The sequence below is a fragment of the Bombina bombina genome, chromosome 7 (assembly GCF_027579735.1).
Source record: "Bombina bombina isolate aBomBom1 chromosome 7, aBomBom1.pri, whole genome shotgun sequence".
NCBI lineage: Eukaryota > Metazoa > Chordata > Amphibia > Anura > Bombinatoridae > Bombina > Bombina bombina.
Genome location: NC_069505.1, coordinates 570,147,700 through 570,174,586, shown reverse-complemented (window position 1 = coordinate 570,174,586; position 26,887 = coordinate 570,147,700). Strand labels below are relative to the sequence as shown.

Genomic DNA, 26,887 nt, shown 5'->3' with positions numbered 1-26,887 from the left:
TTACAGCATCCCTATTGGTATGACACAGTAATACCATGTGCTAAATTCCCTAAGACGTCTCACCAGTTTTACTAGTTACTCTGGTATTCTATGCAGGTGACTCCCTAAATAAAGGAGAGATATATGAGCTATAGTAAATCAGCTGCATAAAATAACATAGGAAGGGATAGGCTGGACAGAACTAGTTAATTTTGAAGCCAATAGTTACTGTATCACAACAGGTAAGCTTCTACTGCCGTTAGGGTATGTATAACAAGAATAACAAATTATGCTTACCAAATAATTTCATTTCCTTCTGTATAAGGAGAGTCCACAGCTTCATTCCTTACTGTTGGGAAATACTGAGCCTGGCCACCAGGAGAAGGCAAAGACACCCCAGCCAAAGGCTTAAATACTCCTCACACTTCCCCTATCCCCCAGTCATTCTGACGAGGGAACAAGGAACAGTAGGAGAAATATCAGGGTATAAAAAGGTGGCAGAAGAGAAATATAAATTTAGGGAGCCGCCCATCGGAGAAACACGGGCGGGGGCTGTGGACTCTCCTTATACAGAAGGAAATGAAATTATCTGGTAAGCATAATTTATGTTTTCCTTATTAATATGAAGAAGTTGGTCTAAAATCCTTAGTAGCCTGAAGATAAAACTTCAAGGCACGAACCACGTCCAAATTATAAAGTAAACGTTCCTTCGAAGAAGGGACCACAATCTCTTGATTGATGTTGCGGTCTGACACGACTTCAGGGAGAAACCCTTACTTAGTACCTAGGACAGCCTTATCCGAATGGAACACCAGATAAGGAGGCTCACATTGCAAGGCAGCAATTTCAGATACTCTGCGCGCAGAAGCAATAGCCAGTAGAAAAAGAACCTCCCAGGACAACAACTTAATGTCAATTTCATGCATAGGCTCAAACAGAGCCTGTTGCAAAACTTTAAGAAACAGATTCAGACTCCAAGGGGGAGTCGAAGATCTGAACACAGGCCTGATCCTAATCAGATCCTTAACAAAAGACTGAACATCTGGAAGCTCAGAGAGCCTCTTGTGCAGTAAAACAGACAAGGCAGAAAACTGCCCCCTCAGTGAACTGTCTGAAAGACCCTTCTCCAGACCCTCCTGGAGTAACAGAATCCTTGCAACCTTATGCCAAGGAAATCCCTGCTCTTCACACCAAAATAAGTAGGTTTTCCACACCTTATGATAGATGCGACGAGTAACCGACTTACAAGCTTAAATGAGAGTTTCAATAACTCTCTCAGAAAACACTCTCTTGGCAAGGACTAAGCGTTCAATCTCCACGCAGTCAGTCTCAGAGAATCTAGATTTTGATGAATAATAGGACCCTGTTCCAGCAGATCCCTGCAACAAGATAACTTCCATGGAGGAGAAGATGACATCCTCACCAGATCCGCGAACCACGTTCTTTCAAGGCCAAGATAGAACAATCAGTATCACTGACGCCTGCTCCTGCTTGATGCTGGCCACTACCCGAGGAAGGAGTGGTAATGGCGGAAAAGGTTTTAGACTGAACCACCAAGGCATCGCATCTATTAGCTCCACCTGAGGATCCCTGGACCTCTACTCATATCTGGGTAGCTTGGTATTGAGACAAGACGGCATGAGATCTATCTCCGGCGTCCCCCACATGTTGAATACCTCTGCAAACACTTCGGGATGGAGAGACCATTCCCCCGGATGAAAGGATTGTCTGCTGAGAAAATCCACTTCCCAGTTGTCCACACCCGGATTGTGGATCGCTGACAGCTCACTCAAGAATCCGAGATACTTCCCTTATTGCTAGGGAGCTTCACGTTACACCCTGATGGTTTATGTAAGCCACCGAAGTTATATTGTCTGATTGGAATCTGATAAACCGGAACGAACATAGAAGAGGCCAAGCCTTCAGAGCATTGTAGATTGCTCGAAATTCCAGATAGTTGATCGGGAGGGAGCATTCCTCCTAAGACCACGGGCCCTGTGCCTTCTTGGCACCCAAAAAGCTCCCCATCCTAATAGACTCGTGTCCCTAGTCACAATCTCCCAGGATGGTCCTAGAAAGGATGTCCCTCGGGACAGATGATCTGGACAGAGCCACCAAGAGAGCGATTCACTCGACCGGCTGTCCAGGGAAATCTGTTGAGACAGATCCGAATGATCGCCGTTCCACTGTCTCAGCATGCACAGCTGTAATGGACTGAGACGGAACCTGGCAAAGGGAATTATGTCCATGCTGAACACCATGAGACCATTCACCTCCATACACTGAGCCACAGATGGCCTTAAGGAGATCCGGAGGGCAAGACATGCCAAAGCTAGCTTGCAACGTCTCTGGTCGGTTAGAAATATCCTCATGGATATTGAATCTATTATAGTACACAGGAATTCTACCCTGGTGCTTGGAATAAGAGAACTCTTCTCTAAGTTTATCTTCCATCCATGTGATCGAAGAAGGGAGAGAAGAGATACTGAATGGTCCTCCGCCAGACGAAAGGATGGTGCTTGAACCAGAAAGTTATCCAAGTAGCGAGCTACTGCTATACATTGGGTTCTGGCGACGGCCAGGAGAGCCCCTAGAACCTTTGTAAAGAATCTTGTAGCTGTAGCTAGACCAAGCGGAAGTGAAATGAACTGGAAGTGCTGATCCAAGAACGCAAACCTTAGGAACTGGAAGTGGCCCCTGTGGATTGGAACGTAAAGGTAGGCATCCTTCAGATCTATAGTGGTCATGAACTCTTCTTCCTGAACTAGAGGAAGGATGGACCTTATTGTCTCCATCTTGAACAAGGGGACATTTAGAAACTTGTTTAAGCACTTTAGGTCCAGAATCAGGCGGAAAGTTCCCTCCTTCTATGGGACGACGAACAGGTTTAAATAATATCCAAAACCTCTCTCTGCGATAGGAACCGGGACAATGGCCCCTAAGGAGGACAGATACTGCACGCACCCCAGAAAGGCTTCCCTCTTTTCTGGTTTTAAAGACAGACTTGAGAGAAGAAATCCGCCCTTGGGTGGATGAGATTTGAAACCTCTCTTGTATCCCTTAACTATGACTTTCAGGACCCACGGATTCTGCACGTCCCTGAACCAAGCGCCTGAAAATAGCGACAGTCTGCCCCTACACGATCCAGCGCTGGATTGGGGGCTGCCCCTTCATGCTGACTTGTTCTCGGCGGGCTGCTTGTTCTGCTTGGATTTATTCTAGAATTGAGACGGCTTCCAAGTGCTCTTGGTTTGCTCGGGCTTAGAGGAGGACTGCTGACGTTGGTACTTTTCAGAACGAAAGGAATGAAAATTAGATCCTTTTATTTTTAGATGTGTTCTTTTTATCCTGCTGTAGGAAGGCACCTTTGCCCCCTGTAACCGTGGAGATAATGGAGTCCAGGCCTGGACCAAATAAAATATTTCCCTTAAAGGGGAGAGAAAGTAGTCTAGACTTAGAGATCATGTCCGCAGACCAGGCCTTCAGCCAGAGCGCCCGACGGGTATGTACTGAGAAACCAAAGATTTTAGCATTCAAGCGAATAATCTGCATGTTTGCATTACAGATAAAAGAATTGGCAATTCTCAAAGCCTTAATTCTTTCCTGGATAACATCAAGGGGACCCTCCACCTTGATCAAATCCGCTAAAGAATCGCACCAGTAGGCCGCAGCTCTAGCAACCAAGGCAACAGCCGCTGCCGGTTTAAATAAATATCCCGTATGCTGAAACGTTTTCCTGAGAAAAGTTTCCATCCTCTTATCTATCGGCTCTCTGAATGACGAGATATCCTCAAGAGGGATATTGGTACGCTTAGCTAACAAGGAAATAGCGCCATCCATCTTAGGGAAGGAACCCCACAACTCCAGCTGAGAGTCCGGGACCGAGAATCATTTTTTTAAAGGCAGACGAAGGGGAAAAGGAAGATACAATTCTATCCCACTCGTTAATAATGCTCGCCATTTTTACAGGTACAGGAACAGTTAGCGGTGCTAACCTGTCCTCGTACACTCTGTCTAATTTCAAAGGTTCATCAGGCAACTTGGCCTCTGAAACCTCTAATGTCGAAAGAGCCTCCATTAAAAGAAAACTTAAGTGTTACAATTTTAAATCTAAAGACTGGCTCCTCCGCAGCTGGAGGTTTAGAGGTAGCAGACTCCGATCCAGAAATTTCACCCTTTGAAGACTCAGAGTGTAACCCATCCTGGGATACTTGAAAGGCAGACAAATCTAATAAATCACTGGATGTCCCTTGGACCGGAGAGCTATGTTTAACCTTTCGCTTGCGAGGTAGAGCACTAAGAGCCCCAGACAACGCCGTTTTTAGCTGCACGGTAAAGTCCGATGGTAAAAGGCTCCCTCCAGACGGAGGATCAAACGTGCTACAGGAAGCTGTATGTGACAATGGAGATGACTGATGGGTATGCACCTCACGGGACGGCGAGTCCTCAGAGGTGGACGGCTCAGTAGTACTAAAGGGGTTAACCTTCTTAGACATAATAACCTTGTTGATGCATATGGCACATAGTTGAGAGGGTGGGCACACCAAGGCCTCCTCACAATATAGACAGGTATTACTATTAGGAATAAAGGGAGTACCTTCAAGCATATCAGAATCCTCCATAGCTTGCACTAACAACAGTAGGACACAGAATAATTATCTTTTTATTTCTCACAAAACAGCACCTTTATACTTCTAATGAATGGGGCACTCACCACCTCCTAGACCCAGGCAAACAGAGAAACAAGAGTCTTCTCCGACAGCTAGCTCGGTCAGGAAAGAGAAAACGAAAGTGTGACCACACCCGGCCACGTGGTGCGCAATGCAGGACTGCCCCTTCTATGAGAAAAAGTGCGCCAAGCTACAAGCTGCGCAGTGCTCAAAGTGAAAGTAAAAAGTATCACATTTGATTAATCCCCACTGTTCAATAACCTCCCTCAGGAGATATTAACCCATGATTCTATTAAAGATAAAAGGAGCCACACTGTGACCCTGTCTCCAGCGTTTTCAACGTAAGTAAAAATTGAAACAATCTTACCAGAATCCATGCTGTGGAACAGAAACAGAGCCTCTCAAGTGTGACAGTCTTGTAGCATCGCTCCTGACATGGACTTGAGTGAAAAAAGCAGACAGTGAAACTCGTCAACACTGGTTGCTTAAGGAGCTATAAGCAGGTATTCTGGATGGGTTCGTCTCCCTGCATCTCCAGACTCTAACTTTCGTCAATGCTCTGAGAGGCTGACAAGACTACTTAAAACTCCAGTCCCATATCGAAGGGCAAATACCCCTCCTGAGAAAAAACTCTGAAATTTTATGACACTTCTCTGCCATCCACCTGTTACGAAAGGCAAAGAATGACTGAGGGATAGGGGAAGTGTGAGAGGTATTAAAACCTTTGGCTGGTATTTCTTTGCCTCCTCCTGGTGGCAAGGTTCAGTTTCCCAACAGTAAGGAATGAAGCCGTTGACTCTTTATATTAAGAAGGAAATTTCTATTAGTACTAAGGCCATGATGTCAATGTATTATAGCAGATTTATTCCTATGACAAATGACACTGCCACTGTGAATACTACACAAGGCACATTCCTACTAGAATGATAGTGACACCATGTGGTTAGTCTATGTATTACATCAGGAATATTTTGATGGCTACAACAGTGACATCCGGTGGCTATTGTGTGTATTACTGATATATTTTAGTGTACTGATTCTACATTTGAGTCCAACTCAAGTGTGATAACGAGAATTAGAGCTGCGCTGCAAGTAAATATCTGTAAAGTGGGTGAAAATTAGCACACTGGTGCAATTGGTGCCAAGAATTGCATCATTTTGTGATACATTTTGTGAAATTATAATTAATTTAGGAATACCTATAAACAGTATTTCATCATATTAAATTTAGGTTTATATAAACAAAAAAAAAATCAGGGATGTCATGCCAACAGTGGATAACCCCTTTTTATAGTTATAACAGTAACACTAAACAATCACTGTGTGCATTAAACGAGGAATATTGCTTTGAGCATGGCAGTGACACCTTGTGGATACTGAGGTTATTGCAGAATGTATTTGTTTATAATTGACACCTGGTATTTAACACATAAATGAAAAGCAAATATGTCAGCCATTAGACTATTAATTATTGTTAGTGAAGTCTGTACTTACCACTGGCAGCCGCCATTGCTTGTTGGGTAATTTGGTGTGAAATTGCCTGCATAAACTCAGGTGGCAAACCTGGCATATGTATGTGTGTACCACCACCTAGAACAGAACGAACATGTTATAAAAATATATATAAAACCCTGTCCCCTCTTCAGGTCCTATCACTAACTGCTATGTAGCACTGCTAGAGGAAGCGCATACTGTTTAACAGTATTTGGCCACAATAAATCTCATCTACCCTTAGTGACTCTTTTACAGGACTCCTTGTCTTACATCTGCAAATATTAAATATTAGGGCCTCACCATGTCCTGCCGTAGGAGGGGAAATATTTGTCGGACCGCCAGATGCCGAATCTTAAAAGGAGGAAGAGACATGTTAGCGTTGTTCCAGGTCACCCAAGGAATCGGCTGCAGCGGATCTGAGAACTACGCTATTATTGTCATGGTGACAGGATACTCACCCTGGATATTCATATGCATCATTACAACTGGCTCCACAGTTTGATGTGTGATGCGTATAACGCGGGGGTGTGGGGGTGGGGCCGAGGAAGCTGGTCCCTGAGGGGGGGCGGGTTCTGCAGTAGGTGGGGCCTGGTTCTCAGTAGTGGCATGTTGGGAGTCAGTAGTAGAAGAAGAAGCAGCAGGTGCAGCAGGAGTTCCCTCAGATGGGGCTTGACCAGCATGCGCTCCATTTCCCGTCATTGTAACAGTAGTGCCAACATTAATCTACGCAAGAAGTTTAAAGGGACAAAGTACAATATTTGAAAAAAGAATAGCTTAAAACAAAATTTATGCTTACCTGATTAATGTATTTCTTTCTTGACACGATGAGTCCACGGATCATCTAATTACTATTGGGAATATCACTCCTGTCCAGCAGGAGGAGGCAAAGAGCACCACAGCAAAGCTGTTAAGTATTACCTCCCTTCCCTCCCACCCCAGTCATTAGACCAAAGTAAAGGAGAGAAAGGAAGTAACAAGGTGCAGAGGTGTCTTAAGTTTATAACATATTAACAACCTGTCTAAATAACAGGACGGGCTGTGTACTAATCGTGTCAAGAAAGAAAGAAATTTATCAGGTAAGCATACATTTTGTTTTCTTTCTAATGACATGATGAGTCCACGGATCATCTAATTACTATTGGGAATCAATGCCCAAGCTAGAGTACACAGATAAGGGAGGGACAAGACAGGAAACCTAAACGGAAGGCACCACTGCTTGAAGAACCTTTCTCCCAAAAGCGGCCTCAGCCGAGGCTAAAAAGTTAAATTTATAGAAGTTTGAAAAAGAGTGAAGAGAGGACCAAGTTGCAGCCTTGCAAATCTGTTCCATAAGGCTTCATTTTGAATGCCCAGGAAGAGGAAACAACCCTCTTAGAAAGTCGTTACTCCATCAGGAGGCTGCTGTCCAGCAGTTTCATAGTCAAAGCAAATGATACTCTTCAGCCACAAAGAAAGAGAAGTAGTCGTAACTTTCTGTCCCTTACGTTAAACAGAAGACTGACGAAAATCCCTAGTCGCCTGTAAACAGAATTTTAGTGCATGTACCACGTCCAGATTGTGTAGAAGCCGTTCCTCCTGAGAAGAAGAGTTAGGACACAAGGAAGGAACAACAATCTCCTGATTAATGTTCCGGTCTGAAACTACTTTAGGGAGAAACCCTAATTTAGTACGTAAAGCCACCTTATCTGAATGAAAAATAAGACAAGGGGACTCATACTGTAATGCTGCAAGCTCTGATGCATGTCTGGGACGTCCCCAGACGCTTATGTAACAAAATAGAGAAGGCAGATATTTGACCCTTTAGGGAACTTGCCAATAAACTCTTCTCCAAACCTTCTTGGAGAAAACCAGAATTCTAGGAATCCTAACTCTACTCCAAGAGTAGCCTTTGGATTCACACCAATATAGATATCATATGGTAAATATTTCTAGGCACAGGTTTACGAGCCTGAATCATGGTCTCAATGACCGAGTCCGAAAATTCACGCTTGGTTAAAATTAAGCGTTCAATCTCCAAGCAGTCAGATTCAGAGAAACTAGATTTATATGAAGGAAGGCCCCTTGAAGTAGAAGGTCCTTCCCCAACAGAAGTCTCCAAGGTGATATAAGAGATATGTCCACCAGGTCTGCATAGCAAATCCTGCAAGGCCATGCTGGTGCAATGAGGATCACCGACACCCTCTCCTGCTTGATTCTGGCAATGACCCGAAGAAAAAAAGCAAACGGAGGAAATAAGTATGCGAGACTGAAATTCCAAAGTACCGCCTGAGGGTCCCTTGTACCTCGGGAACTTGGCATTCTGCCGAGATGCCATGAGATCCAATTCCGGCTGACCCCATTTGATAATCAGGCTGGAGCTCCCACTCCACCAGGTGAAGGTCTGTCTGCTCAGGAAGTCCGCCACCCAGTTGTCTACTCCTGGAATGTGGATCACCGACAGACAGCAATTGTGGGTCTCTCTGCCCACTGAATGATCTTGGCTACCTCTATCATGGCCAAGGAACTCCGAGTTCCTTCCTGATGGTTGATGTAAACCACTGAGGCACCTGAAGAACCGGGCCGAAGTTAACTGAGACCAGGCCAGGAGAGCATTGAAGATTGCTCTCAGTTCCAGAATGTGTATGGGAAGAACAGACTCCGACCGAGTCCCTGTTCTCTGAGCATTTAGAGAGCCTCCCAGAAGGCTGGCATCTGTTGTCACAATCACCCAAGAGGTTCTGCGAAAGCAGGTTCCCTGGGAAAGATGATCCAGAGACAACCACCAAAAATATAATTTATGCTTACCTGATAAATTCATTTCTCCTGTAGTGTAGTCAGTCCACGGGTCATCCATTACTTATGGGATTATAACTCCTCCCTAACAGGAAGTGCAAGAGGATCACCCAAGCAGAGCTGCCACATAGCTCCTCCCCTCTACGTCATATCCAGTCATTCGACCGAAACCATACGAGAAAGGAGAAACTATAGGGTGCAGTGGTGACTGGAGTTTAATTAAAATTTAGACCTGCCGTAAAAACAGGGCGGGCCGTGGACTGAATACACTACAGGAGAAATGAATTTATCAGGTAAGCATAAATTATATTTTCTCCTGTTAAGTGTAGTCAGTCCACGGGTCATCCATTACTTATGGGATACCAATACCAAAGCTAAAAGTACACGGATGACTGGAGGGACAGGCAGGATCTTTACACGGAAGGAACCACTGCCTGTAGAACCTTTCTCCCAAAAACAGCCTCCGAAGAAGCAAAAGTGTCAAATTAGTAAAATTTTGAAAAAGTGTGAAGTGAAGACCAAGTTGCAGCCTTGCAAATCTGTTCAACAGAGGCCTCATTCTTAAAGGCCCAAGTGGAAGCCACAGCTCTAGTAGAATGAGCTGTAATCCTTTCAGGAGGCTGCTGTCCAGCAGTCTCATAGGCTAAACGTATTATGCTACGAAGCCAAAAAGAGAGAGAGGTAGCCGAAGCTTTTTGACCTCTCCTCTGTCCAGAATAAACGACAAACAGGGAAGAAGTTTGACGAAAATCTTTAGTTGCCTGCAAATAAAATTTCAGGGCACGGACGACGTCCAGATTGTGCAAAAGTCGTTCCTTCTTTGAAGAAGGGTTAGGGCACAATGATGGAACAACAATCTCTTGATTGATATTCTTGTTAGTGACTACCTTAGGTAAGAACCCAGGTTTAGTACGCAGAACTACCTTGTCTGAATGAAAAATCAGATAAGGAGAATCACAATGTAAGGCCGATAACTCAGAGACTCTTCGAGCCGAGGAAATAGCCATTAAAAACAGAACTTTCCAAGATAACAGCTTGATATCGATGGAATGAAGGGGTTCAAACGGAACACCTTGCAGAACGTTAAGAACTAAGTTTAAGCTCCACGGCGGAGCAACAGTCTTAAACACAGGCTTAATCCTAGCCAAAGCCTGACAAAAAGCCTGAACGTCTGGAACTTCTGCCAGACGTTTGTGTAAAAGGATAGACAGAGCTGAAATCTGTCCCTTTAACAAACTAGCAGATAAACCCTTTTCTAAACCCTCTTGTAGAAAAGACAATATCCTAGGAATCCTAACCTTACTCCATGAGTAACTCTTGGATTCGCACCAATATAAGTATTTACGCCATATTTTATGGTAAATTTTCCTGGTAACAGGTTTCCTAGCCTGTATTAAGGTATCAATCACTGACTCCGAGAATCCACGCTTTGATAGAATCAAGCGTTCAATCTCCATGCAGTCAGCCTCAGAGAAATTAGATTTGTATGTTTGAAAGGACCCTGAATCAGAAGGTCCTGTCTCAGAGGCAGAGACCATGGTGGACAGGACGACATGTCCACTAGATCTGCATACCAGGTCCTGCGTGGCCACGCAGGCGCTATTAGAATCACTGATGCTCTCTCCTGTTTGATCCTGGCAATCAATCGAGGAAGCATCGGGAAAGGTGGAAACACATAAGCCATGTTGAAGACCCAAGGTGCTGTCAGAGCATCTATCAGCACCACTCCCGGGTCCCTGGACCTGGATCCGTAACAAGGAAGCTTGGCGTTCTGGCGAGACGCCATGAGATCCAGATCTGGTTTGCCCCAATGATGAAGCAGTTGGGCAAAGACCTCCGGATGAAGTTCCCACTCCCCCGGATGAAAGGTCTGGCGACTTAGAAAATCCGCCTCCCAGTTCTCCACGCCTGGGATGTGGATCGCTGACAGGTGGCAAGAGTGAGACTCTGCCCAGCGAATTATCTTTGAGACTTCCATCATCGCTAGGGAACTCCTTGTTCCTCCTTGATGGTTGATGTAAGCCACAGTCGTGATGTTGTCCGACTGAAACCTGATGAACCTCAGAGTTGCTAACTGAGGCCAAGCCAGAAGAGCATTGAAAATTGCTCTTAATTCCAGAATGTTTATTGGAAGGAGTCTCTCCTCCTTAGTCCATGATCCCTGAGCCTTCAGGGAATTCCAGACTGCGCCCCAACTGGCGTCTGTTGTTACAATCGTCCAATCTGGCCTGCGGAAGGGCATCCCCTTGGACAGATGTGGCCGAGAAAGCCACCATAGAAGAGAATCTCTGGTCTCTTGATCCAGATTTAGCAGAGGGGACAAATCTGAGTAATCCCCATTCCACTGACTTAGCATGCACAATTGCAGCGGTCTGAGATGCAGGCGCGCAAATGGTACTATGTCCATTGCCGCTACCATTAAGCCGATTACCTCCATGCACTGAGCCACTGACGGGTGTTGAATGGAATGAAGGACACGGCAAGCATTTAGAAGTTTTGAAAACCTGTCCTCCGTCAGGTAAATTTTCATTTCTACAGAATCTATAAGAGTCCCTAGAAAGTGAACTCTTGTGAGTGGCAATAGAGAACTCTTTTCTACGTTCACCTTCCACCCATGCGACCTTAGAAATGCCAGAACTAACTCTGTATGAGACTTGGCAGTTTGGAAACTTGACGCTTGTATCAGAATGTCGTCTAGGTACGGAGCTACCGCTATGCCTCGCGGTCTTAGTACCGCCAGAAGAGAGCCTAGAACCTTTGTAAAGATTCTTGGAGCCGTAGCTAACCCGAAGGGAAGAGCTACAAACTGGTAATGCCTGTCTAGAAAGGCAAATCTTAGGTACCGATAATGATCTTTGTGAATCGGTATGTGAAGGTAGGCATCCTTTAAGTCCACTGTGGTCATGTATTGACCCTCTTGGCTCATGGGTAGGATGGTTCGAATAGTTTCCATTTTGAATGATGGAACTCTTAGGAATTTGTTTAAGATCTTTAGGTCCAAGATTGGTCTGAAGGTTCCCTCTTTCTTGGGGACCACAAACAGATTTGAGTAAAATCCTTGCCCTTGTTCCGTCCGCGGAACTGGGTGGATCACCCCCATTAATAAGAGGTCTTGTACACAGCGTAGAAACGCTTCTTTCTTTATTTGGTTTGCTGATAACCTTGAAAGATGAAATCTCCCTTGTGGAGGAGAAGCTTTGAAGTCCAGAAGGTATCCCTGAGATATGACCTCCAACGCCCAGGGATCCTGGACATCTCTTGCCCAAGCCTGGGCGAAGAGAGATAGTCTGCCCCCCACTAGATCCGTTTCTGGATAGGGGGCCCTCTCTTCATGCTGTCTTAGGGGCAGAAGCAGGTTTTCTGGCCTGCTTGCCCTTGTTCCAGGACTGGTTAGCTTTCCAGCCCTGTCTGTAACGAGCAACAGTTCCTTCCTGTTTTGGAGCGGAGGAAGTTGATGCTGCTCCTGCCTTGAAATTACGAAAGGCACGAAAATTAGACTGTTTAGCCTTTGGTTTGGCCCTGTCTTGAGGCAGGGCATGGCCCTTACCTCCAGTAATGTCAGCGATAATTTCTTTCAAGCCGGGCCCGAATAATGTCTGCCCTTTGAAAGGAATATTAAGCAATTTAGATTTAGAAGTCACATCAGCTGACCAGGATTTAAGCCACAGCGCTCTGCGCGCTTGAATGGCGAATCCGGAGTTCTTAGCCGTAAGTTTGGTTAAGTGTACTACGGCATCAGAAGTAAATGAATTAGCTAGCTTAAGGGCTTTAAGCTTGTTCATAATCTCATCCAATGGAGCTGTGCTAAGGGTCTCTTCCAGAGACTCAAACCAGAATGCCGCCGCAGCAGTGACAGGCGCGATGCATGCAAGGGGTTGTAATATAAAACCTTGCTGAACAAACATTTTCTTAAGGTAACCCTCTAACTTTTTATCCATTGGATCTGAAAAAGCACAGCTATCCTCCACCGGGATAGTGGTGCGCTTAGCCAGAGTAGAAACTGCTCCCTCTACCCTAGGGACCGTCTGCCATAGGTCCCGTGTGGTGGCGTCTATTGGAAACATTTTTCTAAATATAGGAGGGGGTGAAAAAGGCACACCGGGTCTATCCCACTCCTTGTTAACAATTTCTGTAAGCCTTTTAGGTATAGGAAAAACGTCAGTACACGCCGGTACCGCAAAATATTTATTCAGCCTACATACTTTCTCTGGAATTGCAACCGTGTTACAATCATTCAGAGCCGCTAATACCTCCCCTAGTAATACACGGAGGTTCTCAAGCTTAAATTTAAAATTTGAAATCTCTGAATCCAGTTTACTTGGATCAGATCCGTCACCCACAGAATGAAGCTCTCCGTCCTCATGTTCTGCAAATTGTGACGCAGTATCAGACATGGCTCTACTATTATCAGCGCACTCTGTTCTTACCCCAGAGTGATCGCGTTTACCTCTTAATTCTGGCAATTTAGATAGTACTTCAGTCATAACATTAGCCATGTCTTGCAAAGTGATTTGTATGGGCAGCCCTGATGTACTTGGCGCCACAATATCACGCACCTCCTGAGCGGGAGGCGAAGGTACTGACACGTGAGGAGAGTTAGTCGGCATAACTTCCCCCTCGTTGTCTGGTGATATTTTTTTAACATATAAAGTTTGACTTTTATTCAAAGTAACATCTATACATTGAGTGCACAAATTTCTATTGGGCTCCACATTGGCCTTTAAACATAGTGAACAAACAGATTAATCTGTGTCAGACATGTTTAAACAGACTAGCAATAACACTAGCAAGCTTGGAAAAAACTTTTAAATAAATTTACAAGCTATATAAAAAACGCTACTGCGCCTTTAAGAAACATAAAAATGTGACACAGTTGAATTAACAATGAACCAAATATGTTAAAACAACCAAATTTTAACAGAAAATGTATAAAGTTAGCAGAGGATTGCACCCACCAGCAAAAGGATGATTAACCCCTTAATACCCAAAACGGATAACAGTTGAAATAATAAACGTTTTTATCACAGTCAAACACACTGTCACAGGTCTGCTGTGACTGATTACCTCCCTCAAAACTAGTTTTGGAGACCCCTGGGCTCTGTAGAGACGTCCTGGATCATGGAAGAAGAAATAGGAAGACTGAGACTAAATTTTTACTGCGCAATAAAGCGCTAAAATAGACCCCTCCCACTCATATTACAACAGTGGGGAAGCTCAGTAAACTGTTTTTATGCAGAAAAAAACGACAGCCATGTGGTAAAAATCATGCCCATAAAGTTTTATCACCAAGTACCTCAGAAAAAACGATTAACATGCCATTAAACGTTTTAAAATTGAAAATTATGAAGTGTTATTAATAAGCCTGCTGCTAGTCGCTTTCACTGCAGTGTAGGCTCAAATATTACTTTAATATTGACAGTATTTTCTTAGTGAAATTCCATTCCCCAGAAATACCTCAGAGTATACATACATACATACATATCAGCCTGATACCAGTCGCTACTACTGCATTTAAGGCTGCACTTACATTACATCGGTATTAGCAGTATTTTCTCAGTCAATTCCATTCCTTAGAAAATAATTTACTGCACATACCTCCTTGCAGGTGAACCCTGCCTGCTGTCCCCTGTTCTGAAGTTACCTCACTCCTCAGAATGGCCGAGAACAGCAAGTGGATCTTAGTTACGACCGCTAAGATCATAGAAAACTCAGGCAGATTCTTCTTCTAATGCTGCCTGAGAACAAACAACACACTCCGGTGCTGTTTAAAATAAACTTTTGATTGAAGAAATAAAAACTAAGTTTAACACACCACAGTCCTCTCACACGTCCTATCTTTAGTTAGGTGCAAGAGAATGACTGGATATGACGTAGAGGGGAGGAGCTATGTGGCAGCTCTGCTTGGGTGATCCTCTTGCACTTCCTGTTAGGGAGGAGTTATAATCCCATAAGTAATGGATGACCCGTGGACTGACTACACTTAACAGGAGAAATAGAGAATCCCTTGCCTCCTGCTCCAGCTGTAATCATGGAGACAGATCCGCATAATCTCCGTTCCACTGCCTGCGCATGCTTAACGGCAGAGGTCTGAGGTGGAAACGGACGACCGAGATGATGTCCATTGCCGCTACCATCAGCCCGATTACCTCCATGCACTGAGCCACTGATGGCCGAGGAGAGGACTGAAGTGCTAGGCAAGAATCAAAAATCTTTGATTTCCCGACTTCTGTCAGAAAAATCTTCATTGATAAGGAATCTATTATTGTTCCCAAGAAAATCACCCTTGTATTTGGAACCAAGGAACTCTTTTCCAAATTCCATCCGTGAGACCGCAGTAAAGGTAACATTTCCGTGTGAGACCTTGCTTGTTGAAAGGAAGATCCCTGAACTAGAATGTCATTTAGATAAGGTGCCACTGCAATGCCCCGCAATCGGAGCACCGTTAGCAAGGATCCCAGAACCTTTGAGGAAATTCTGGTAACAGTGGTAAGACCGAATGGAAGAGCCACAAACTGGAAGTGTTTGACTAAAAATGTAAACCTTAGAACCTTGTGATGGTCCCTGTGTATTGGAATATAACCCCAGACCTTGTTCCTGTATTGTAACAGGAACTATCACTCCCAGGTTGGAGAAGTCCCAAAGACAGTGTAAGAAAGCCTCTCTCTTTGACTGGTCTACAGATGATCTTGAAAGCAGAAACTGCTCCTGGGAGGAAAGGTCTTGACTCTAGTTTGTATCCCTGGGACACGATGTCCACCGCCCAGGGATCCTGAACATCTCAAACCCAAGCCTGAACGAAGAATGAAAGTCTGCCTCCCACAAGATCCGGTTCCGGATCGGAAGCAGACCCTTTGTTGCTTTTGAATTGTTTTCCCATGTTCCAAGACTGATTGGGACTCCAGGAAGGCTTGGACTGCTCCTGCTTGTAGGAGGAAGTGGAAGGATTTCCCTTGAAATTTTTAAATGAACGAAAAATACTCAGACGTCCCTTTTGATTATTTATCTTATACTGAGGGAGGAAAAGTCCCTTTCCTCTCGTGATTCTTTTCTAACACCTAACTTTACCACTTCCTTGCTCTAACGCAGGCAAAGAGAATGACTGGGGTGAGAGGGAAGGGAGGTGACATTTAACAGCTTTGCTGTGGTGCTCTTTGCCACCTCCTGCTGGGCAGGAGTGATATTCCCAATAGTAATTAGATGATCCGTGGACTCATCGTGTCATTAGAAAGAAATAGTATTTTTGCAATATATATGTATTACATTTTTTGCACCTAAAGTTGTTTAAATTGAGAGTGAACTTGTGTGTGATCAAAATATGACCCTCCTTTTTTACTTAACCTCTTTCAGGAAGGTTAGACATTAGTCGAAGATTGTGAGAGATTCAGTTTGGAAAGAGAGACATTTTTATATATTTACCTGTATTGGAATAGCTGCTTGCTGCAGTAGCATGGGTCCAGTGTAGTGGGACATGGGACGAACCACATGCAAGTGACGGGGGGAAGTAGAGGACAGATTACAGCGCAGATCAGACAAAGCAACAAGAGTGTTGCCCAGCAGGCGAAGTGACTCTCCGACCAGGTTAATAATGCGTTGAGTCTGCTCTCTTTCTTCCTGCTGAGAATTAGAAACAAAAAAGTGTAAGGAGAAAAAAGAAAATATTGCAAACATAAGGAATAGATATAAATTAGGAATACAATGCAGTAAAAAGCAAATAAACACATTAAAGTCTACTCTAGAATTGTTATTGTTTAAAAATATAGATAATCCCTTTATTAGCCATTCCCCAGTTTTGTATACATCAACACGGTTATATTAATATACTTTTTACCTATGTGAATACCTTGTATCTAAGCCTCTGCAGACTGCCCCCTTATTTCAGTTCTTTTGACAGACTTCCATTTTAGCCAATCAGAGCCCCCTCATAAGCAACTATCATTTTAAACAAAACAAAAATCTGGAGTAAACTGTCCCTTTAACTATATAACATTTATATTAGTACATTTTTCATTTAGTGACAATTGATATAAAAAATTATTTTTGGTGAATGAATACAATAATAGAGCGTGGGGTTGAACTCACGTTCTCGTAGCTTGAGGAAGTTGCATTGCTCATGATTTCACGGTAACGTTGCATAAACGGTGCAAGGCGTTCCTCCACTCGGGATAGGGTCTGAAGGAGTTCTGCATATTCTGCAGGAGACGGGTGACTGAAAACAGAAAGCTGCAGTGAGTACATGATGTGTACAAAAAACAGAAAGCTGCAGTCATTGAAAGTGAAAAGGAGACTGAGATGGACTAGGACAGAGGGAAGCAGTTGGAGACAGTGATGAAAAATATATTTAAAGACAGACTTAGGAAAGGAGTGCAAAAAAGCAAAAAACAGCAAAAAAGGAAAAATAGTGGGAGGAAGACTAGCGTGAGAGAGCGAAGAAAAGCGGGCGGGGGAGAGAAAAAAGCGGGCGGGAGAGAAAAAGCGAAAAAGGGTGAGAGAAAAAGAGAAAAAGGGTGAGAGAAAAAGAGAAAAAGGGTGAGAGAAAAAGAGTGAGAGAGAAAGGAAGAAAGAGAAAGAGGGCGGGAGAGAGAAAATAAAATGTATGCTTACCTAATAAATGATTTTCTTTCAGGATGGTGAGAGTCCACAAGCCTTGACGTGTATGATTGAATTCCCGCCACTAGGAGGAGGCAAAGAACCCCAAACAACAAGAGCTTTTAAGTCCTCCCACCTCCCTGTACTACTCAGTTTAACGTACAGCCGAGCAGAGGAAAGGAAAGACAAAGCAGGGTATATAGAGATGCAAATAAAAAGCTGCTGCCACAGATAAAAAGACATTGGGCGGGGTCTAATGGACTCTAACCATCCTGAAATAAAATTATTTATCAGGTAAGCATAAATTTTCTTTTCTTTCATATGATGGTGAGAGTTTCACAAGCCTTGACGTGGGGGATATAATACCCAAGATGTAAAGTCAACGACAAAAGAAAAGATGGACAAGAAGAAAGCCAGTTCCTATTTGCCAGACACTAAGGTTTAGGTACTTGTGTATCTGTAACAACCTGCGTAAACCATATCACAAGATTTGTGCTTACTTGGTTTAGGAATTTCCCTCAAGAGTTCAACCAATGTAGAGTGTAAATTTTCCTTAAATTTAGGCAAAAAGAAATAAATAAGTGGAAGCAACTGGAGCTGCCGGGCAAACACTCTTAGTAGGAACAATGGTTTTAGGCGCTTTCCATCTTCTTAGCGTGTCTGCCCACAGCTTAAAATGGTGACCTGCCAGTCAGGAGCAAAAGCACACTAAATCCTGACGGGAAAATTAGCCGACAGTGCGCTCTATGAACTAAGAATAATAATGCCTGTCATTTTTCCAAATTGTGTGAAATATAAGCCCACACAATCTGCAAAGTTATGCGAGAGGTGACTGCCAAATACCGTTGTTAAGTGCTGAATGAGTAATGCACTCTGCCGTGTCCCCTTAAAAGCAGTATATTTTTTTAAATTAATAAAAATAAGACATCCGAGAGTCCAAAAGCACAAATCTTTGTCCCAAACACTATAATGAGCTATATATATATATATATATATATATATATATATATATATATATATATATATATATATATATATATATATATATATATATATATATATATATATATATATATATGTCTTATGAAGGTCATGTAGAAACAGAAAAGAAGGCGCCACATAGAATAGTATCGTCAGGTCTGTTGGGCAACTAAGAGGTCCCGGCCTGCTGTTTCTGGCACCACGAGTGCCGCTTCCCATGTGAGTTGGAAATTGTCTGATGTGTATGGTTCTCTCACCTGACGATACTGTTCCATGTTGCGCCTTCTTTTCTGTTTCTACAGGACCTTCATCTTAACTTACTATCTGGGAGAGCTGCCATCATCCTGATCGATTGTGAAGCATTGCTCATCATCATTACCGCATAGGGTGGTCTTAGCCCTATCTTCTTCACTATATATGTCTTAACATGTTACCTGATGTCCTCTGGCTATGCTATACACAGTGTTGTACCAACAAATAGTCTGTGGGCTATGTGAGTGCTGTTTGACACTTACCTGAGAGGAGCACCCACTCCACTGCGCTTACCAGCAAAGAAGAAGCTGTAACCAGTATAGAGGCCATCCATTGCCATTAAGTAACATCAGAGGATATAAAGTAGGAATACTGATAATACCACAGGAGGAGGCTAAAGGACATGTCCCCACAACGCCTGAGGGGATTTAGGGCTGAAACCACATAGGCATACACTGTGCCAATAACGGAGTATTCCTATACCCCAGAATCTTGAAGTAACACACTAAAATGGGCAATGGGTCTTACATAGGTATAAGAACCCATAATCAAGTAAAACAATTGGAACACCTATAATCTGCACCTTCCTCCTTGGAGGCAAAGTACAAAACTGAGTGGTATAGGGAGGTGGGAAGGTTTAAAAGCTCTTGTTGTTTGAAGTTCTTTGCCTCCTCCTAGTGGCGGGAATTCAATCACACACGCCAAGGCTCGTGGTCTCTCACCATTATATGAAAGAAAAAAGGGTGAGACAGAGAAAGAAAGAAAGAAAGAAGAGAGGAAAGAAAAAAAAGAAAGTTAAAGAAACAGAAAGAAGAGAGAGAAAAAGAGGAAAGAAAGAAAGAGGCTAAAGAAAGAGGCTAAAGAAAGAGGCTAAAGAAAGAGGCTAAAGAACGAGGCTAAAGAACGAGGCTAAAGAACGAGGCTAAAGAACGAGGCTAAAGAACGAGGCTAAAGAACGAGGCTAAAGAACGAGGCTAAAGAAAGGAAAAAAAAAGGAGAGAAAACGAGAATAAGAGAGAGAGATGTAGGTAAACTGTAGTGAAAAGGATGGCATGAGAGAGACTGGAGGGTTAGCATGGGGCTAAGACGATCCCCGATCGATACCTGGCAGTTGCAGCACCAGGTTGACCATCTGTGCTCTGTGGGCCCGGTGTGGGGGTCTCTGAGCTTTCCGTATCATCTCCAGCTCCTGCTGAGTCCATAGGCTCTGATGACTGCTCACTACTAGGTGATGCCTGAGACATATTACATAAATAACTCACCTACTGTATACATCATGACACATATACACTGCACAGATGAAGCCCTGACAGCCTCCCCACTATCACACCCACCCAACATGACATGTGCCCAGGAAATGCCAACTACCACCACGCCATATGCATGTTATACAACCCTCCACTCAAACTACTACACCAAGCCATGTCTGCACAAAAAGGCACCAGTAAAGACATTAAATTCTATAGTAGGGCACATATACAGTGCTAGGTAACAGTAAGAATAAGGCGTATCTATACAGTATGGAAGTAGCGGTATCCGCTCCTATTAGTTCTCACCTCCAGACGATCCAGTATTCTCTGCATGTCTTGCAACATGTGCTGAGCCAGAACCAGGCGGACACGGGACTCACTCTGAATTAACAAAGAAAGGAAACAGAGAAAGAGGGATAAGGAAGCACAGTGGGATGAGGGGAAGAAGGCAATGAAAGTGATAAAGAAGCGTAATGTTGATGAGTGTGAAAAGAATAAAAAGTAGAGAAGGGACAGGACGGAAAGGAGAAGAAGGCAGTAAATAGGAGTGGGTAGAGAAGGAAATGGAGGGAAGAGGCAGCACAGAGGAGATGGAGTGGAGGAAAAAGAAGGAGGAGCAGGAGGCAGAGGAGGAGGAGAAGGAGGGGAAAGGAAAAAGTAGGAGGCAGAGGAGAAGAGAAGTATGGGGAAAGGAGCAGGAGGAAGGAGGAGTCAGAGAGGAGGGGAAAGGAGGAGAAAGAAGAGAAAAGGAGGGGAAAGGAGGAGAAGTCAAAGAGGAGGAGTCAGAGAAGGGGGAAAGGAGGAGGAGTCAGAGGAGGGGGGAAAGGAGGTATGAGGAGTCAAAGAGGAGGGTAATGGAGCAGGAGGCAAAGAGGAGAGGAAAGGAGGAGTCAGAATAGAGAGGAGTCAGAGCAGGGAGAAAGGAGGAGTCAGAGGAGGGGGAAAGGAGGAGGAGGCAGAGATGAGGGGGGAAAGGAGCAGGAGGCAGAGAGAAGGAGGGGGATGGAGCAGGAGGCAGAGAGAAGGAGGGGGATGGAGCAGGAGGCAGAGAGGAGGGGGATGGAGCAGGAGGCAGAGAGGAGGGGGATGGAGCAGGAGGCAGAGAGAAGGAGGGGGATGGAGCAGGAGGCAGAGAGAAGGAGGGGGATGGAGCAGGAGGCAGAGAGAAGGAGGGGGATGGAGCAGGAGGCAGAGAGAAGGAGGGGGATGGAGCAGGAGGCAGAGAGAAGGAGGGGGATGGAGCAGGAGGCAGAGAGAAGGAGGGGGATGGAGCAGGAGGCAGAGAGAAGGAGGGGGATGGAGCAGGAGGCAGAGAGAAGGAGGGGGATGGAGCAGGAGGCAGAGAGAAGGAGGGGGATGGAGCAGGAGGCAGAGAGAAGGAGGGGGATGGAGCAGGGGGCAGAGAGAAGGAGGGGGATGGAGCAGGGGGCAGAGAGAAGGAGGGGGATGGAGCAGGGGGCAGAGAGAAGGAGGGGGATGGAGCAGGGGGCAGAGAGAAGGAGGGGGATGGAGCAGGGGGCAGAGAGAAGGAGGGGGATGGAGCAGGGGGCAGAGAGAAGGAGGGGGATGGAGCAGGGGGCAGAGAGAAGGAGGGGGATGGAGCAGGAGGCAGAGAGAAGGAGGGGGATGGAGCAGGAGGCAGAGAGAAGGAGGGGGATGGAGCAGGAGGCAGAGAGAAGGAGGGGGATGGAGCAGGAGGCAGAGAGAAGGAGGGGGATGGAGCAGGAGGCAGAGAGAAGGAGGGGGATGGAGCAGGAGGCAGAGAGAAGGAGGGGGATGGAGCAGGAGGCAGAGAGAAGGAGGGGGATGGAGCAGGAGGCAGAGAGAAGGAGGGGGATGGAGCAGGAGGCAGAGAGAAGGATGGGGATGGAGCAGGAGGCAGAAAGAAGGAGGGGGATAAATAAACGAGAGAGAAAAAAAAAATAGAATTTGCGAGGGCTTTACAATGACATTTCTTATTGATTCACTAGTAAACCACTAGTTTACAGCCTCTAGGGGTGATATACAACCCAGTGAACATGCACATTTCGTGTTCAGAAATCAAGCAAGGTTAATAATGAACAACATTTAAATTGTATTTAGGTGCAAATTTTACATTTCAAAATGTTTTAAATGAGTGTGGTTCAAACGTGTGTGTTATGTATTGTGTCATTTCTGCTATTTATATTTTATTTGATCAGGCATAAACAAACACAATGAGAAATGTTAATGCCAACCTTTACCAAATAGATGATGTGTATGGTGGCGAAATGCATACCAGACAAAAGTCCTTGTGCACACTTCGCTCTTGAACGAAATGCAATTATTTGGGAAAACCATAGGTGTCAAAGAAGAACAAAAATTCAGCTGTTTGCTCTGAGCCCGGTAATAGCGCGGTCTTGACAAAAGCAGCAAAAACACGCTATAAGTGGAGCGACGAGAAGCCATTTGGAACAATGTAGATGATTTAGGACATCTAAAGTGATGTTTTCACACAGTGACAAAGTGATAAACTGTATCAGTGACATGGTCTGTTTCTGCAAACCACTTTTAGGTTTTCTAGTTTGTAAAGTTTAATCCCTGCTCTCCCGTACCTGGACAGGGAGTTGCTGATCCAGATTTATATGCAGATCCAGAGAGGAGCCATCATTCTAAGAAAGAGGAAGGAGGAACAAAATGCAAGTGGAGGGGAAGAAAACGAATAAGTAGTGGAGACAAAAAGGGAAAAGAAAAAAAAGAGGGGAAGCGAGAGAAAGGAGGAAAGCGAGAGAAAGGAGGAAAGCGAGAGAAAGGAGGAAAGCGAGAGAAAGGAGGAAAGCGAGAGAAAGGAGGAAAGCGAGAAAAAGAAAAAGAGAGAGAGAAAAAGAAAAAGAGAGAGAGAAAAAGAAAAAGAGAGAGAGAAAAAGAGAGAGAAAGAGCGAGAAAGAGAAAGAGAAAGAAAAAGAAAGAAAGAAAGAAAGAAAGAAAGAAAGAAAGAAAGAAAGAAAGAAAGAAAGAAAGAAAGAAAGAAAGAAAGAAAGAAAGAAAGAAAGAAAGAAAGAAAGAGAGAGAGAGAGAGAGAGAAAGAAAGAAAGAAAGAAAGAAAGAAAGAAAGAAAGAAAGAAAGAAAGAAAGAAAGAAAGAAAGAAAGAAAGAAAGAAAGAAAGAAAGAGAGAGAAAAAAGGAAATAAGAGAAAATAGAGTGGGAGTAGAAATGTTGGTGGATTAGATGGCAGAGAGACAAGAGAGGGGTTGAGGACCATTAGGACGATGGATGTGCAAATATGCAATGGTAGAGAGAAAAAGGGGAGGGATAGAAGAAATGAAAGTAAGAGAAGAAATAATGGATGGTTACATGATATGGCAGAAGAGGGGTTGGAGCATTAGAAAGACATGATGACAGTGGGGGGGGTTTAAGAAATAAAAAAAGATGGATAGATGAGGGATTAAAAGTAGGCAAGAAAAGGAAGAAGAAAATTAAAAGTGAAAAAAGTCAAAATTGGCATAAAGGAAAATAAATAGAGGTTTGTATACAAAATTCACTAAAATATAAACGCCAACATGAAGGTGTGTCTTAACATGCAAATTAGATCAGAGAGGTGTGGCTTAATTTACATGCAAATTAAAGCAGAGGGTAACTGTCCCTTATCAAACATCCAATTTACACTTTAGAACACAAATTAATTGCAAGCTAGTGATTACCAAACACATGCACATGAGATAACATGTCACCATTTAATGTATGCGCAATATGCTAATGTATGCAAAAGAGAAGCTTTTACTTACCCCTGAAACTGTAGGCACACGGGGACCTCTGCCAGCTTCACCCAAGCCCGACATAACATGCTGTGTATATGGGGTAAGAAAAGAGGTTAGGGGACTGAGTCAGAGGTAATGAAAAAATGGCCAACAGAGAGAAATGATGGGGATTAAGAAGGGGGGGGACAAAAAAAAAAAGAAAAGAGGAAACAAGAAAACAAAGTGAGGGGGGAGAATTTACATACATGTAGGTCCAATCGAACCATATTTATTGGACAAAACATTTTGTACCTTATAGGAGTAAATCTCTATTACCAATATAGGTTTGAAGCACAGGGTGAGGCGTGTAGTGGGTGTGGCGAGTGCTATGTGGTGGGCAGGGCAGGTGCAGGGTACACTGTGTGTAACGAACATCTGCTGGCGCCAGCGGGAGGTGTGGGAAGGAATCATGCAGCAGGAATGGTTAAAAAAAATATTTTAAAAATATAGTTTCTGGCCCCTTTGAAATGGCTGCCAAACTTTGCCCACTGATGTTGTCACAATCCGAGCTGCATCTGGGAACTCAGCTGAATAGCATTGACAGTCTGCTAAATCCAACTATTGAGGCTTTTGTGACTGGACGCCATATGCAGCTCGGATTGTGACGTCATCAGAGGGCGGAGTTTGGCAGCCATTAAAGTAGCCAGAAATATTATTTTTAAAATAACTTTACCGTTCCTGCTGCAGGATATAGAAAGGGGTGAAGAAGGCTATTTGCAGCTTAATCTAAAGGTAAGACTTTAAAATGACTAAAGTGTAGACTGGCCCTTTAAAGGAACACTAAAAAAAATAATGTAACTTTCATGATTCAGGTAGAGGAGTTAAAAAAACGATTCGATTAACTTCCATTATCAAACTGTGCACAATGTTTGTATATGCAAACTTGGAGGCACCAGCTTCTACTGAGCATGTGCAAGAGATAGCAGTGCATACATATACATGTGCTGTTTGATTAGCTGATGGATGTCACATGATACAGAGGGAAGGAAAATGGAAAAAAAAGTGAAGTTTGTCTGAAAAATCTGCTACTCATCTGAAATTCAGACTAAGGGGTTGATTCTAAAAAAAAATGGCTGGTCTAGACGTGTTTTATGGAATTCAATAAGTGCCTGTGTGTGGCAAGATGTCTCCCATAGAAATAATGCAAGATCTCTGCTATGTTAAGGTTTGCAATGGAGGACGAAATACACAGGGAGAACCTGGCATTTATTTAAACTTTATTAATACACCAAATACAAATTAAATTACGCTGTTTTCAGTGCTCTGTACATTCATGTTTCTGTTTTCATATGCATAGGTTTTCCTTTCAGAGTAATTAGTGTTTTGAGTATTTTGAGTTGTGAGAAAAAAACAGTGAGATCTGTAGGGCACAAATGTTTACAGAATTATTCTGGGATTTGAGAGACAATTTCATGTACTCCAATGGAATACCCATGTTCATCTAATTTTACAAAAGAACAATTACGCTTTGTATTTTGTACATATAAGTACAAATTTCTGTGGGGGGTTTTTGAGCATCCAGTGTACTCAAATTATGATTTACACTCTGCATATTTAATACAATTTATTCTTTATTTCTTTTCACACATTTTACATTTTGATTAAAAAAAAATCTATTTTTGGTGAACAATTTTGTTGCCATTTTGTATGCACCTTAACACAGTCTAGTCAAAAATAAACTTTCATGATTCAGATAGGGCATGTCATTTTAAACATGTTTCCAATGTACTTTTATCATCAATTTTGCTTTGTTCTCTTTGTATTCTTAGTTGAAAGCTAAACCTAGGTAGGCTCATATGCTAATTTCTTAGCCTTTGAAGCCCGCCTCTTATCTGAATACATTTTGACAGTTTTTCACAACTAGAGGGCGTTTGTTCATGTGTGCCGTATAGATAACATTGTGCTCACACAAGTGGAGTTACCTGGGAGTCATCACTGATTGGCTAAAATTCATGTCTGTCAGAAGAACTGAAGGGGGCAGTCTGCAGAGGCTTAGATACAAGGCCCAGAGGCAGAACTTTTTTTCACTGCCTGCGAGATTTTTTTTTAGTTAAACTTTTTCTGCAGGTTATTTTTAAATAAAAATCAATTTCAAATTAGGCAGTTACATTAAAGCACCAGTTCATTTATTTATATATATATATATATATATATATATATATATATATATATATATATATATATATATATATATATATATATATATATATATATATATATATATATATCCCATACAGTGTTTTTTTTAAAAAAAAAAATATATAGTTTTGCTTATTTTTAAATAACATTGCTCTGATTTTCAGACTCCTAACCAAGCCCCAAAGTTTTATGAGAATACTGACGTATACCAACTCCAGCTTGCTCCTGTTTGTGTAAAGGGTCTTTTCATATGCAAATGAAGGGGGGTGGGGCAAGTGTCTTATTTCCCACTTGCAGTGGGCTTTCCAGCTACCTTTTCAACAGAGCTAAACAGAGCTAAACAGAGCTTCTAAGTAAGTTTTGAAACAGTTTTATACTGTATTTTTATATCAGTATCTGTGCATCTTATTCTTTATAGTAGTGTCTATTACATGCAGTTATATGAAAATTGGTGTATACTGTCCCTTTAAACAATAACAATTCTGGTGTAGACTGCCCCTTTAATAACAATTTTTTTTCCTGCGTATTTTTGTGTAAATGCGTCAACTATTTCTTTTGAATGATTTTTAAATTACAATTTTTAATTGTGCCCTTTTTTAATGTCCGGATCTCCTTCCCAAACGAAGATTCCGTATACCCAACTTAGCAAGACACCCTGTTTTGAGGGTAAAAGGTTGCTTTATATAATTTCACCAGGGAAATAGAAGTACTGACGAGCATTCTTATAAAATCTCACCAGCCCAGAGAGCTTTTTAGAATTCTACCAGGGAAATAGAAGTACTGACGAGCATTCTTATAAAATCTCACCAGCCCAGAGAGCTTTTTAGAATTCTACCAGGGAAATAGAAGTACTGACGAGCATTCTTATAAAATCTCACCAGCCCAGAGAGCTTTTTAGAATTCTACCAGGGAAATAGAAGTACTGTGAGCATTCTTATAAAATCTCACCAGCCTAGAGAGCTTTTTAGAATTCTACCAGGGAAATAGAAGTACTGACGAGCATCCTTA

At 43.1% G+C, this 26,887-nt stretch overlaps 1 protein-coding gene across 4 annotated transcripts in view; it reads right to left on the bottom strand.

The window, feature by feature from the left end:
- BAG6 (BAG cochaperone 6) overlaps positions 1-26,887 on the bottom strand; it is a 97,823-nt gene that overhangs the window by 53,383 nt on the left and 17,553 nt on the right. The window contains exons 5-13 of one of the 4 annotated variants that reach the window (XM_053721954.1): positions 23,729-23,788; positions 22,558-22,614; positions 20,291-20,365; positions 19,839-19,969; positions 16,995-17,121; positions 16,332-16,529; positions 6,602-6,866; positions 6,444-6,494; positions 6,144-6,239 (exon numbers count right to left, since the gene is read on the bottom strand). In XM_053721954.1, the coding sequence (XP_053577929.1) occupies positions 6,144-6,239; positions 6,444-6,494; positions 6,602-6,866; positions 16,332-16,529; positions 16,995-17,121; positions 19,839-19,969; positions 20,291-20,365; positions 22,558-22,614; positions 23,729-23,788 (1,060 nt within the window). The remainder of the gene's footprint in view (positions 1-6,143; positions 6,240-6,443; positions 6,495-6,601; positions 6,867-16,331; positions 16,530-16,994; positions 17,122-19,838; positions 19,970-20,290; positions 20,366-22,557; positions 22,615-23,728; positions 23,789-26,887) is intronic. The other 3 variants (XM_053721955.1, XM_053721956.1, XM_053721957.1) reach the window with 3 other exon arrangements.